This window comes from Gaeumannomyces tritici (assembly GCF_000145635.1).
Source record: "Gaeumannomyces tritici R3-111a-1 unplaced genomic scaffold supercont2.6, whole genome shotgun sequence".
Taxonomy (NCBI): domain Eukaryota; kingdom Fungi; phylum Ascomycota; class Sordariomycetes; order Magnaporthales; family Magnaporthaceae; genus Gaeumannomyces; species Gaeumannomyces tritici.
In genome coordinates, this window is record NW_008804550.1 from 1,831,381 (window position 1) to 1,844,627 (window position 13,247).

The 13,247-nt window shown below is 58.1% G+C and overlaps 3 protein-coding genes across 3 annotated transcripts; 1 reads left to right on the plus strand and 2 right to left on the minus strand.

Moving 5' to 3' along the window:
• Positions 1 to 1,698: 1,698 nt before the first annotated feature.
• Positions 1,699 to 3,573, minus strand: GGTG_11001 (hypothetical protein). The gene is made up of 2 exons (XM_009228880.1): positions 2,863 to 3,573; positions 1,699 to 2,788 (listed from the first exon to the last, which is right to left on the minus strand). The coding sequence occupies exons 1-2, from the start codon at positions 3,156 to 3,158 to the stop codon at positions 2,617 to 2,619; spliced, it is 468 nt and encodes a 155-aa protein (XP_009227144.1). The 5' UTR covers positions 3,159 to 3,573; the 3' UTR covers positions 1,699 to 2,616.
• A 4,028-nt stretch (positions 3,574 to 7,601) lies between these two features.
• GGTG_11002 (hypothetical protein) lies at positions 7,602 to 9,068 on the minus strand. Its single transcript, XM_009228881.1, has one exon. The coding sequence runs from the start codon at positions 9,037 to 9,039 to the stop codon at positions 7,873 to 7,875; it is 1,167 nt and encodes a 388-aa protein (XP_009227145.1). The 5' UTR covers positions 9,040 to 9,068; the 3' UTR covers positions 7,602 to 7,872.
• Positions 9,069 to 10,058: 990 nt separating this feature from the next.
• Positions 10,059 to 12,248, plus strand: GGTG_11003 (branched-chain-amino-acid aminotransferase 1). Its single transcript, XM_009228882.1, has 3 exons — positions 10,059 to 10,320; positions 10,393 to 11,159; positions 11,278 to 12,248. Exons 1-3 carry the CDS (start codon positions 10,251 to 10,253, stop codon positions 11,617 to 11,619), a joined length of 1,179 nt encoding a protein of 392 aa, XP_009227146.1. The 5' UTR covers positions 10,059 to 10,250; the 3' UTR covers positions 11,620 to 12,248.
• Positions 12,249 to 13,247: the final 999 nt, after the last annotated feature.

Sequence of the window (13,247 nt, forward strand, 5' to 3'; positions counted from 1 at the left end):
GCGGAAATCGACCGGCGTGGGATTTGCTGAACCGCCAACTAGGTCGCATCCCGAAATTGGCCCTGTTGTTCCCATACGCCGGGCCTATTTCCTATCTCTCCGCACGACAACTTCCAGGTTTTTTTTCCTTGATGGCGCAGGCGGGGAGGGGCAAGGCAGTTGAGGCAAGGGGTTGGTGGTCAGAAATCGGGGAAAGCAAAAATCCAAGGAACAAAAGCCAGATCCCTAAAATCCCCTGCCTGGTTCGGCTTTCTGCAGGGACCAAGTTTTCTGGGGTTGCATCAATGGAGACGTTGGACGTGCGAGGGACTCCCCTGCCTCCCACCACTCCTCAATGGTCATCGTCCCGCCATTTGGAAGTTGTGTGGTCCCCTAAAATGCGACGCCCAGCTCGGCTGTCAGACCCACGACGAAGTCAAGCATGCATGACTCGAGCAGTATGTACGCTGACCGGCGTTGCGGATTGGTTTGGTTTTATTGGCCTTGGGTTTTATTGCATCGAACTGGGGCATGCGACGGAACTAATTGGGTCAATGAAGCTGCAGTAGTGCGCGGGCGAATACGACACGACGATGCTTTGGCTGGCCGGATGGTGAGGCGGATTGGGAAGGGGAGAGTGAAGGAACAGTCGAACCCCGGAGGACCCTCAGCTGTCGTCCGTCAGGGCCATGAAGACATGTGGGAAATGCACCACAAAGGACCCGGCAGTCCAGCTGCAGTAGCGGCCAGCTAAAGAGTTTTGACAAGTACGCTAAACAGGGTCATTGCGGAAGAATAAACTCCGACCGCAGACCCCCGGAGACGGACAGGGACGATCGGGACGCATCGAGCTGGGGGAGGGGGTGACCCCCAAGGGAGAGAAGACTGGCAGGTCGTTGTGAAAACCATCAACACACCTGGAAGATTCCGTGGATGGCGGCGAGCGAGTCGGCCTCTGAGTCGGCTGATGCATGTTGGGGGGGCGGCTTGGGCCATGCCGACTTCAGGTTTGGTTGCCCCGTGCTTTTTTTGTTCCTGCCGCTCGCTTCGCTCGGGGCAGGCAAGGCGCCAGCCATGTGACGTCACGCCAACCCCAGGGTTGCTCCAACAAACAAACGTCCAACGGGATTCTGGATTTGTGGGGCGCAACCTCATCATCATCCCTGTGCGCATGGAAATGCGATATTCGTCCAATGCAAGCGACCGGAAAAAAAGAAAGAAGTGGAAAAAGATCGCGACGAATCAGGCGGAGAGGTGCATTACCACCCATTGCTTCCCAGCATGCATCGCGCATAAACTCGCAAAAAAAGCAAAATGTTCCCCCCCCAACCAAGACCGTGATGCGGGAGAAGCAACTGGCTGCCGGTCCAACGGTCAAGACAAGGTCTAGCCCGTCTATCTCACCTTCAGAGCACCCGCCGATGGGTTCCTGGCAGCAGAAAGAGAAAAAAACAAGATGAGCGGAATCAAACTGCCGCCGCCGTCCTCCCGCGGCACCCCCCCCTCCCCTGATCAGGCAATTCTGTCATCACTCTGACAACGTCGCATCCGCCGCCGCCCCTGCAGCAGCCGGCTTCAGCAGGCACTCGCTACCAAGATGGTACGAAGCGACAACACGGTTATGGCATGCGGGACGTTTGGTCCAGCCAGTGGATTGGGATTGGGACGGAGCAAGAACGCATCATGCGCCCGTACCGGATGCAAGCCGGAATGCCGAAGCAGGACATGATAGAGACTGTTGGATGCGATTATAGTCACGCGATTTCAACAACGGCAAGGCTGATGATGATTTCATATCGTACAATGTCAAGTTTTTTGTTTGCTTACGAACACGCAAAGTAGGAAATAGCCCAATGAACACAACTCCGCCAAAGAAAATGCACGCCTGTGTTACAAATCGTGAATAAACGCCTCCAAAACTCCCTAAATGCAAATGCTGTCGTGACACCCCCACATAATGTTGGGGTTGCATGCTAGATGTTGATCCGAGAATGGAATGTCTTGCAGGACACGCCAGATCAAGCACGGCCCAGAAATAAACTCCACCCAGCCGGTAAAAGAAAGGGCCAAAGATAGTATACGGGTATAAACTGCACCAGACCGATGTGGTTTCCCCGGGTGGGTCGCGTGATATCTATTGATAAAATGTTGTTTTGGGCGGCGATTGTGGCAGAAAGCGTTCTTCACCCCGAGAACCCGTGCGATTATTGATGTCGTGTTTCGTGGAAGATGGTAGGGTTGTGGCAAGTCGGAATAAAGTAGCCGGATGGTGGCGGCGAATCGGTGCTGGCGAGCTACGGCATCGGTTCTTGTCGACAATCAAGAACAGGAGCCTTCACCAGAACCAGTTCGTAATTCGATGGGATAGAGTCGGCGGTGGCGATCGTCGTCAGATTGCAACTTGGGCCGGTCGCACAAGTCATCCGACGTGAGCTGCAGGATGGGCTGACATGCCGGCCCCGTCATGACGCAATGTCTCGTCGTGTCCGACTCGGTCCGCAACACAGCCACCCGTGGATCCCTGGCTCAAGCCGAAGCGGCGGCGGCACGTATACCGGCTCAGCAAACGGCCGCCCAAGCATCGTCCCGGAGCCCAGGGAGAAATCGTGGCGCGAGGGCTGCCTCGCAGCTCTGGCGTCATTTCTTGGCCCTCCCACCGCCAGTCGATGTGATTTTGCTTGTGCTCATGAGGTCGCCAATGTACTTTTGCAGGAACTTGTTGTTGCTGTCCAGCTTGTCGTGCTCCTCCTTGACGGCCTCGATGCGGTTGAAGATCATGATGAGAGAGTCCTGGAGCGCCTTGGCGTGTCTAGATGGGGCGTTAGGCCAATGTGCCTTGTTGTTACGAGATGTAAAACTGCTGGACCGTCGTAGCCAACTTACCTCCTGAGCTCCTCTCTGGCCTCTCTCCCCATGGCCTCGATGTCTTCGGTCGTCCTCCTGGGACTCATGGCTCGGACATCGCCCGGCTCAAAGTCGATTTCGCAAGGTTGGCTGGCATCGATCGAGTCTCTCGGCACCACCATGGTGCCGCTGCTTTTCCTGCTCGGCAACCGTGGGCGCATTGGGACCGGGGCGTGGATGGTGGGGCCGAGGGGAGGAGTGTCGACCTCGGAGCCAGATGATGAGTCGGAACGGTCCATCTTGGGCATCGTGGCCGGCGTTGGGAGTCCGTCCATATTCAGAGGGTGATCGTGTGTTGGGGTCCGTCCTCCACAGCTCAACCTAACCGACTCTTGCGCCTCTCTTGAGGCCGTTGACGAGTGGACAGGCGTGTGCGGTGGGGCCGATAATAAAGAAAGATGAGAAACGAAGACGGAGCTGCAACGAGAGGGTGGCGTCCGGTTGTTATGTAGGGCTAGGTATTAGTTGCAGGGTGGTAGGGTGGCCCTGCAGGAGAGGGGAAAGAGAAGAAGAAAAAATAAAAATAAAAATAAAAGCTCCGTCACAAGTGATGCAAGCACCCAAAACTTATTGTTGCCACCGCTCACGTCTTTTGCGCGAGGTGAAATCGTGGAGGCGTCAGGGACTGCGGCAATAATTGCAGCGGCGACTGTGGGCGGCTCGAGGGAGGGAAAAGAAGTCAAAGCACTGCCGCCCCAAAGGGGGAAGGATGGGTATTTTGAAATGTACGGTAGCCGGGGGATGTGGAGGACAGGGCGTGGGACTCTGCCGGCGGACCCGCTGGCGAAAACGACTCAAGGCTCCCGTCTGGTGTCTTGGAGGGTGGGCAACGACAGGAATGGCGGTGGCTCCCGTAGGCCCCTGAGACGGTCTATTATTGGGCGGGCAGACTCGTGCGCTGGGGTGTCGATGGGAGGGGTGTGCTCGTGGGAGGAGGGGATGATGAGGGCGGCTGGGAACGACAGTCATCGACGTGTGGTTCTTTTTGGGTGGGACCCTGTTGATTGGGGCTCTTGGGACCACGGGCCATGGCACAGGCGGATTGGTTGTTTTGCCCTGTTTTGGATGCCGCGATCAACGATCCTGCTCCCCCTTTGCGGAAACCGGGAGGGTGGGGTGAGGGCGTCTGGGACAACAGTACAGTGCGGCGGCGGTGTGCTACTAGGCGCTCGTTGGCGTCGTCCAACGGTGAGGGTCTACGGGCAGCAGCCACGATGTCGCCTACGATTGATCGGCGCTTGTGCCCTGCGCACGTAGCCCAAGGTTTGGCACAGGAGCCCACGGCCGCCACAAACAAAGCGACTCGGGTCGGCTAGAGGGAACAGACGGGTTCGGTGCGTGCTGCGTCGGTGGACTTGGCCCCCTTTCCCGTGCGTCCCGGGTGCGCTGAGAAAACAAGGCGAGCTAATTGGAGTGGAGAGCAACGAAGATTGAATATTGTTCTTTCTTGTCAGGTGTGAGGGTGAGTCCGTGACTCGCACGACTGTGTTTGCGGGACCTTCCTTGCTATTCACCAAAGACGGGGAAGACGAAAAAAAAAAAAACCCCTAGGGACCAAGCAAGAAGCCGGCCAGCCGCCCGCCTGTCAGCTCGCGTCGTGGTGGACCCCCGAAATTTCATCTTGACCCGCCCGGCTGACCCATCAAGCGCTGGCAACGCTAACCTGTTTTTGAGAATGGCTTCGGATGTGGCCGCCCAGTGAGGTGCTGCGAAGCCGGCCTTCGGTGTGGAGAGAGGTGGCACGTGTGAGGTGAAATCAGGTGGGGAGGAGGGTGCGGGCAGGCAGGCGGGCAGCAAATAACATTCACGGCTGGGCGGCTCTGCAGGTACCTCGACGCACCCTCCATCCATTCCAATGCCTTTGTGCCCTCCAGAAGAAGGGCGAGGGTGCGAAGGCAACCCCCCAAATGAGGCGGGGGAGTGAGAGCAGGCATACCAGCACAGGCCAGGGAGTGAGAGATCGCTGCCAGTGACGCCACAGAGCTCTTTTACTGGGTCGGTCGCGCGTATGTACTTTAATGTACATGTAGGCCTGTGCTGAGATCGACAAGCCTGCCACCAACCAAAGCCAAATGCGAGGGGGGGGGGGACACGCAGATACGCAACAGCGTCCTGCGTGTCCACATAACCTTTCCATGTCTTTTTTTTCCCCCGGCCTTCCCGGCCAGGAGGGACGCGAATCGCGAACTGCCCTAATGCCACGGGTGGGCTGTCAGGCATCGCAGCTGGAGGAGCACGACTTTGTCGCTAGCCTGCCAGCCACGATGACCACTTCCGGGACCTGGGACCTGCATTCGGGAAAGCTCTTCACTGGGTTCTTTGTTAGATCCAATTCTTCTCTCCGCCTTAGCAAGATCCAGCGTGGAAATAGCGGTCAGTGGTGATCCTTATTTGCCCGGGTAATTGCCGCTGTAGCCTTGGCTCGCGAACGGCAAGCCAGAGGACACGACGCAAAGGAAGAAGGTGAAGAAGTAGTGAGAAGAAGAAGAAAAAAAAAGACACATCTCGCACCGTACTGTAAAGCCAACAAACAAAAAGCACAAGGTAAGGGTTTGCTTCCGCCAAGACGGACCACGTAAGCGAAGACCACCAGAGCCCACAAGCTACAAAGCTGTACTTTGCGCTAGCACATGCAGACCGTACATGGAAGTCACTCCACCACGGCCGCCAGCCACCAGCATGCACGGCTGCGTCATTTTCCCTGTGTTTCTTCCTTTTCCCTTCCATGCCCCCCCCTGCCCTGTTGCCTGTCCGCTTCCTCCGGTGCCTCCGCGCCGGACCAAGCCCTCATCCTGAGACACCTCCGAGCCTCGCCGCGCCCCCAGGTCAGCTGTCCTCCGATGTCATGATCGGCATCTCGTCCACTCGCCCTCGTTCGTCCAATCCCTATTTTACCACATCCTGCCCCCTCACCCCTGGTTTGCGCGTTGGCCGATCTCTATCAACCCCCTCGCCCGCCCGAGCTCTGCTCTATTTGGCCCTCCCACCTCCCTTGCCTTTCAAGGAAGGGACGGACGCTCACCACATCGTCCATCACACACCATGCACACCTCAGGGGATTAAATCGCCTCTGCCCTGCCGCCCAAGACGGTTCATGTTTTGTCCGGTCGTTGTTGGTGGCCCTCGCATCGCGCCCACGTTGTTTGGCGTGTGTTGCCCCCGACGTCATGGTTGCGCCACAGAACCAGGGTCTGGTGTTTGTTTGCTTTCGCACGCCTTCGCCTGTCCTCGCCCGTCGCCGTCTCGTCATCTTCCTTGCTTCCAGGCAAACCCAGCCTTCGTGGGCTGAGTGGACTGTCCCTCAAATGGGCTGCCAATCATCTGTTAGGTAATCCAGCTTGAACGGCCAGTTCCGGATTCTGTCCCTTCCTTTGCCTTTGCATTGGAAGAGGGCGAGAAGGCATCCTCTGGCTGTGTGGGTGTGTGGTTCGCGAGTTCTGGCAGGCAACGATTGTCGCCGTCCGCAACGACAATCTTCCCCTCGAAAAACCTGCGCAGACGCGGGATCTGCGCTTTGGCCAGGGGCGATCATTTCCGTGGCAGGCCTTGGATCGTCGGTTCCCTGCTTGGCTACGGTCCGACAAAGTCGCCGATCTGTCCAACGGGAGCATATTTGCCGGCCGACTGGGGACCTAACACACAGTAACCGCCCTCGCACCGAGGGGACGGCCGCCATTTTTGGCCATCGCCATTCATTCGCTGCTGTCATGGCTGCCTTGCGCGCTTTAAACACTACGGGCCGGCAGGCTTTGTGGTCCTGTCACTAGGACGCCCTTCACCGTTTCGGCCAAGGTGTCGTGCTCCCACACCACTGTCCAGGATTCCGCCCTATTTCCCACTGTTGTTGGCTGCCTACGCCCATCACACCACACGTGAATCTCCTACTCTTCGCTGGTATGGCACGAGCAGCGGATCGAAAAGGGTGGATCGGACGGGCCATGGGCCGAGAGACGTCCAACCGCGTTTCTGTGCTTACCTTTTACCTTTGCCTGTGAGGCTCTCGTCAAGTTCAGCTCCCCCGTCGCACAAACGAAGGCATCAGGTGCATTGCAACCCCGCCGCCCACTGGTCCCCCCCGGGCGATATGCACGCGGTGGCACGCTTGCTGATGCTTCCTCTTTGCTTCCTCCTTGCCCATCCTTACCCCGCCAGCCCGCATCTGTCACACGAGGGAGGCCGGCGGCCGCACCACCACCCCTCCTTCTCGCCTCGCGCCAATCGCGACTCGAGGGTTCTTTTCCGACCGCCAAGGGTGGGCGCGTCGACACCTGCCCCCCAGCGGGCTAGGGCGGCCATGCTGCATCACCGGTGCAAAAGTGCGCTTGTCGCTGCTGGGATAGGACTGTCTGCTGCCCAAGAGAAATACCGCTGTACGCGGCGCGCGTGAGCGCTGGCCCGCAATGACCGCGCATAGTGTGCCCTTTCTTTCTTTTTTTCCCGCACATTCCCCGTGATGAATATTCAAAGAAAGTCATCTCCCTTGAGTGCGGCTAGGCCCCATGTCGCGAAACCAGCGCCAGTCGGCCTGTCGGTTTTTTTTCACAAGGGATACGGGAGCAGTTGGGCTCAAGGTAGTAGACGGGTTTGCTCGGGCTGGGCTAGTCGGCAGCACCAGCCAGCCGCAAAAACGGCCCTGTGAACCACTCCGAATGTTCTCTCAGCTGACTGCTGCTATATCTAGTGGATGCTTTCTCCACCCTGCAGTGACTGGGTGGCGTCGGGTGATCAGTTGAAGGTGAATTACGGCTATTTGAGCCAATGCCCATACCAGCTTCTTGTGTTGCGTGCTTGGATTCTACCATACAATCACCGTGGGTATCGTCAACGGGGAGGAGTCGACCAGCCGGCCGCTATCAGGAAAGCGCACCTCGACCTCGACATTCCATTTCCCTTCCGAACCTCATAACCTCACAGAATGGCATCCTGTCGACGGAGAAGCTCAACCTGCTTGGCAACCCTCCCTCTCCCTCCCTGGCGAGATGACGTGCCTCAAATCTGGTCCCGGTCGACCATGAACCTCTCAAACATCGACTCAACCTTGCTGTAGGCAGTGCCACTCTTCAAGACGCCTGCTTGCTTATGGATATTCATGCTCATCCAGCCAATGATGCTCTTGCCAAGAGGGATAGCCCCGTGGCTTCCGTCAAGGTTAAGTTGCCCCATGTGCCCGCGCACTCCACCTTGAAGCTGGATGCGAGGCCGAGGACAGGCCATGTACGGGGTGGTGCGAATCAACCACAGCGTCTTGTCCCTGTCCTCCATGTCGGCAAAGAGTCCCATGCCGGTTGGGGTCTGGTGGGCGCCAGTTCGCGTTCGGTTGTTCTCGCGCACGTCGAGAATGACCACATGGCCGAGCTCCAAGACGACCCTAGGGAGCCCTGTCAGTGTGGTTGTCGGCTGATTCTGCTCCTTTTTCTTGACGTTCCTGTCCTTCTCGACATGCTCGTCCTGCTCTTCCCTGACAACAGCTTGTCCATCGACGCGGTCCCCACCCCCGTGAACGGACATTCCATTCCCGTTGCTGCCCGAGCGAGATTCGTCTCCCGACTTGAAGGAGACCCGGAACAGGAAATGAGAGGCCAGCTGGGCGTTTATAGTTTGGTCACAGTCCTCAGGATAAGGCACTAATGCCGAGCCGAGCATAAACTGCGGCTGAAGGGAAATAGCGAAGCGGCCAAAGAATGAGACCAAGTACATTGATTGATCCTCTTTGTCCTGGGAGCTCATCTTGAATAGGTTGAGAGGTAGGGAGGGCGAGATGTTGTCGCGAATCCGTATCATGTCAATGTGAAAGCCACCAATGTCGCACTCGGGGTGGTGTAGGCCAGGCGCCAGATCCTTAATCGTCATCCCGATGCTTTGGTAGAAACTAGCGACCTCGCTGAGTCGGACCAGCTCTCTCTTTGCCTCTCGCTTGTTCGTCTTGTCCATCTTGAGATGCTCGATAAACTTCATGGTGAGGTTGAGGGCCTTCTGATCACCCAGGTCGAACAGGTCGCCGACAAGACCGAGCGCGACTTCTCTCGACCACTGACCCCCTCCTTTGGCTGGGACATCGGTCAGACAATCGACAGCAGCCACGGCGTCGGCGAGAAGGCGGGGATTAGAGCGGCGGGTAGGCGTCAGGGCGCGCTCTTTCTTGTCGGAACTAGGCATCGTGATGGGGCATCCCCATTACAAGCTGGTGCGGGTGATGGTATGGTTAGGGAAGGGAAGCTTGTCACGCGGCCGAGGATCGGAAAAGCGGAGAGTTCCGAGGAGGATATTGGCTCCTGGATGGTCTCGCAGGCCCTGGTTGACGGATATGGATGGATGAGTGTACTGACAAGGAAGGCACGACTTTGCGTCTGTTTCTGGTTGTAACGAGCAAAGTTACGTAAGCCTGCTCTGACGAGCGAGGTCGCGGAAGCCTACCCAGACCTAAGCGTTCGTAGAGGTGGTGGGAGAGGAAAAGGCGTGAAAATGGGTGCGCCGAGGTGGGGCAACGGGAGAGAGAGCCCACGGGCTTGGTTGGCACTTGGTGCTTGGTAGTCGCGGTGATAACATTCTGGACGGGGGCCTGGAAGGAGCGAGGCGAGGTTGAGAACCGTGGGCCTTGGACCAGCATAGCCTTAGGGCAGCAGTATTATATAAACCTTCACCCACCATCGAATCCCTTCCCAATACCATTAAACTTGCACGTCTTTTATTTATTCCTGGCATTACTAACCCCAATATACTTTAGCATTTCTCCTTGATTGCTTAAAAATTTCTTTTTGTGGTTTTATAAACATGGGTGGAGTTCCAACAACACGAAACCATGTAGGAAGCCGAAGGAGACATGGGAATATACAGACAGATCAGGAATGGTGGCCAACAGGATGTGTTGGATACCTGATAGCCATGGAATTAATCAGCGTTATTCGAATAGTAGGCCATCCATTACCCTCTTGTCAGCAGCTGTCCATTGGCTAATCGACATGGATGTGTCGGGAAGGGTCTGCTCGCCAACTCCCGTCTTGGCAGGCGCAACACCAGCTCCATTCCTCCTGGTTCGGCTGCCCCGCCATTGCGATCTCGGCCGCTAGCGTGGGAAATTTTGCGGCGCACCTTGTGGCCGTTGTTCCATTTTTGTGTGGGCGCTGACTGAATGCGTGGAGCCAGAACTCTGGAGCCAAGCGTTGGAGTCATCCTCCTTCAAGTCTCCCCGACACCATTTCTCTTCACCTTTTCTGGAAGGGTGTCCTCGGGTGGTACTTGTGCTGATACACAGTAGATGGTTACCTCGAGCAGCTTGCCAGTCCCGTGTGTCTACTCCGCGTCCTCTTGTCCGTCTGCCCAAGTGTTCCAACGACTTCCAACGACTGGCTCCGATCCCGGCATCCACGATGGCCTCCTTTCCTCCCCCGCCGGTCAACACCATTGACTGGTCCAACGTTGGTTTCCTGGTTCGAGAAGGTCAGTAGAGGCGCACACAAAGCCACGGCACATGGCGCAATCGCCTGCTGACGTCGCGGTGGCCGTGCGCAGTCAACGGCCACATCGAATCGCACTACTCCAAGAAGACGGGCCGGTGGTCGCCGCTGCGCTGGGTGACGGACCCCTTCATCCGCATCCATGGCATGGCGCCCGCCCTCAACTACGGGCAGCAGGCATACGAGGGGCTCAAGGCCTTCCGCGCGCCCGGCGACCAGGCCATCCAGATCTTCCGGCCGGACCGCAACGCCGTGCGCATGCAGCACTCGGCCGAGTTCATCTCGATCCCGCCCGTGCCGACCAGCCTGTTCCTCGACGCTGTCAAGGCGGCCGTATCGCTTAACGCCGAGTTCGTGCCGCCACACGATACGGGCGCCGCCATGTACATCCGCCCCCAGATCTACGGCTCCTCGGCGCAGCTGGGGCTGAGCGCGCCCGAGGAGTACACCTTCGCCGTCTACGTGCTGCCCACTGGCGTCTACCACGGCACGCACCCGGTCAAGGCCCTGATCCTGGACGAGTTCGACCGCGCGGCGCCCAACGGCACGGGCAGCGCAAAGGTGGGCGGCAACTACGCGCCCGTGCTGAGGTGGAGCGACAAGGCCAGGGCCGAGGGGTACGGCATCACGCTGCACCTAGACTCGGCCACGCGCGAGGAGGTGGACGAGTTCTCGACAAGCGGCTTTATTGGTGCACTCGAAGATGGGCAGGGCGGCGTGACTCTCGTGGTGCCTGACTCCAAGAACGTCATTGACAGCGTGACGAGCGAGAGCGTCCAACAGATTGGCAGGAGCTTCGGCTGGAAGGTCGAGAAGCGGCAGGTTAGTGGTTCTAGGGACTGCATTAAAACGGCCCGGCGCAAACCCAATCCGACCCCCGAGCGGGGAGCTAGGCTGGACCGAAGGGGACTGACGTGGACTCACGGCCGTGACCGAACAGATAAAATACACGGAGCTGCCCAACTTCTCGGAAATCATGGCGGCAGGGACCGCGGCGGCGCTGGTGCCCATCCGGTCCATCACGCGCAGGATGGCCGACTCGGACCCCAAGTCCCTGGCAGCGCAGGTCAAGCAGCACACGCGCCTCGAGGTCGCGACGGGCGAGGAGACGGTGACGTACATCCCCGCGTCGCAAGACGACGCCGGCCCGCTCTGCCTCAGGCTCCTGGCACAGCTCAAGGGCATCCAGCTGGGCAAGGTCAAGGACGAGTTTGGCTGGTGCGCCGCCGTCAGCCAGGAGGACGGGGCCAAAGCCGAGGGCACTGCGAACAGAGCGGTTTAGGGTAGCAACGGCCGGATGGTGGATCAGCTCGACTAGGACGCTCGAGGCGTTTCCAACATCTGTCATCACCTTTTTGTTTTGGATTATGCTGGTGTTTGACCGCCCTTGCCATTCACAGCGGAGCGCGGGCGGGCAGATCTGTTTTGGGCATTTGTTTTTCTCGTTCCAAACATAAATTCCCCAAACGTGCGCTTCCCACAACGACTGGGAGCGACGCAACAACGTTTGGGCCGCGACAGGGGTTTAAAATGGGGGGAGCACGTTCCCGAATGCGGCAGTCGGGGAAGTCTCGAGCGTGGCCTTCAATCTCAGTGCTGATTCGAGGTAAACAGAAGACAAAAGTTATGGGTCCATCGAGGTAACGTAAATGATGGGCCAGTTGAGAATATGTTTTGTGCCTTGACGGTTCATTTTTATCATCTTCTTTTGTTATTTCTGCTTAGGGTCTCCTAAATTGGGCTCGAAAAAGTTCCCCGGCTGCGGCAAAGTCCGCGCGTTTGGGTTCGCACAATCACATGCGCTCTCGCAGCCGCATCTGCAACTGGAATTAAACAGGCTCTTCCTCCGATCCTCCTCGACGCTTCGCCGGGCCCTGGAAATCCCTGTCATCTGAGGTTTTTACTAGTACCTGCGCGCGGCCTGGCAGCGGCGTGCTGTCTATCCGGCTGCCCGAGTAACGCTGCCTCGTCCGTATTGATGGTTTAGATCTGCCGTTCCTTGTCTTGTAAACACGACCTCCCCCCTGCCCAGGTCAGGCTGGGCGAGACACATACCCCTGCTGGCAAAACACCCCCACCACCACTTCAGCACGCACCACACAAGCCAAGAATCATCACACGCCATCTCATCTTGTCCTGAAAGCTTGCAAAGCTTGTTCCCCCAGGCTTTTCTGCAGGAGGCAGCCCCGCCGTTTGCAACCAACGCTAGGTACTGCCTGGCCTGTGCATCCTCCATACACCACACCACTACCCCCTACCCTGGCTACAGAAACCACGGGCTCGAGACCTCCCTGCCCTGCCCATCAAAGCTTACCACTCCTCCATCTCATTTCATCTCATCCCATCGGGGGCTTTCGTCTAGGCCCCCTTTTTGCTACACTGCCCGTCCAAGGACCTCGGGGTCGCAGTGGTTTATTTCAGCGCCCGGCGTTGGGCTAGGCCGTGTTTGGTAACGACGACACAGTTTGGCTTGCCCCCTCCCCACTCGACTCGACCTGCCCGCTGCCTACCCTAGGGCCGCAGGACGCTATGAGTTATTTTTTCGTCTTGCGGCGCGAGCGGGCGTCCCATCTGCTGCCACCCACTAGGGAGCTCCGTCGCGGCTGACAGGGCCCCCCTCCCAAGAAAATGGTTGAGCCGGGGTGTAGGGGCCAATCTGGATGTCTGCCGTTATCAGCTGGGGATACCAGGGGAGGCCGTCGTCGTGATGGATGGCCCCGGCTGTGCTCGGGGGTCCGTACCATGAACGGTCGTCTGGCGCTGGGCTCTGGGCGCTGGGCGGTCTAGACCTCCCCCACGTGCGCCAACTGGCTTCCTGGGAAAATGTTCAAGAAGGCCATATTTCCCACGCACTAGGCGGCTGAGACGTTCCTGCTGGATCACATCACCATGTGCTAACATTTACCCCCC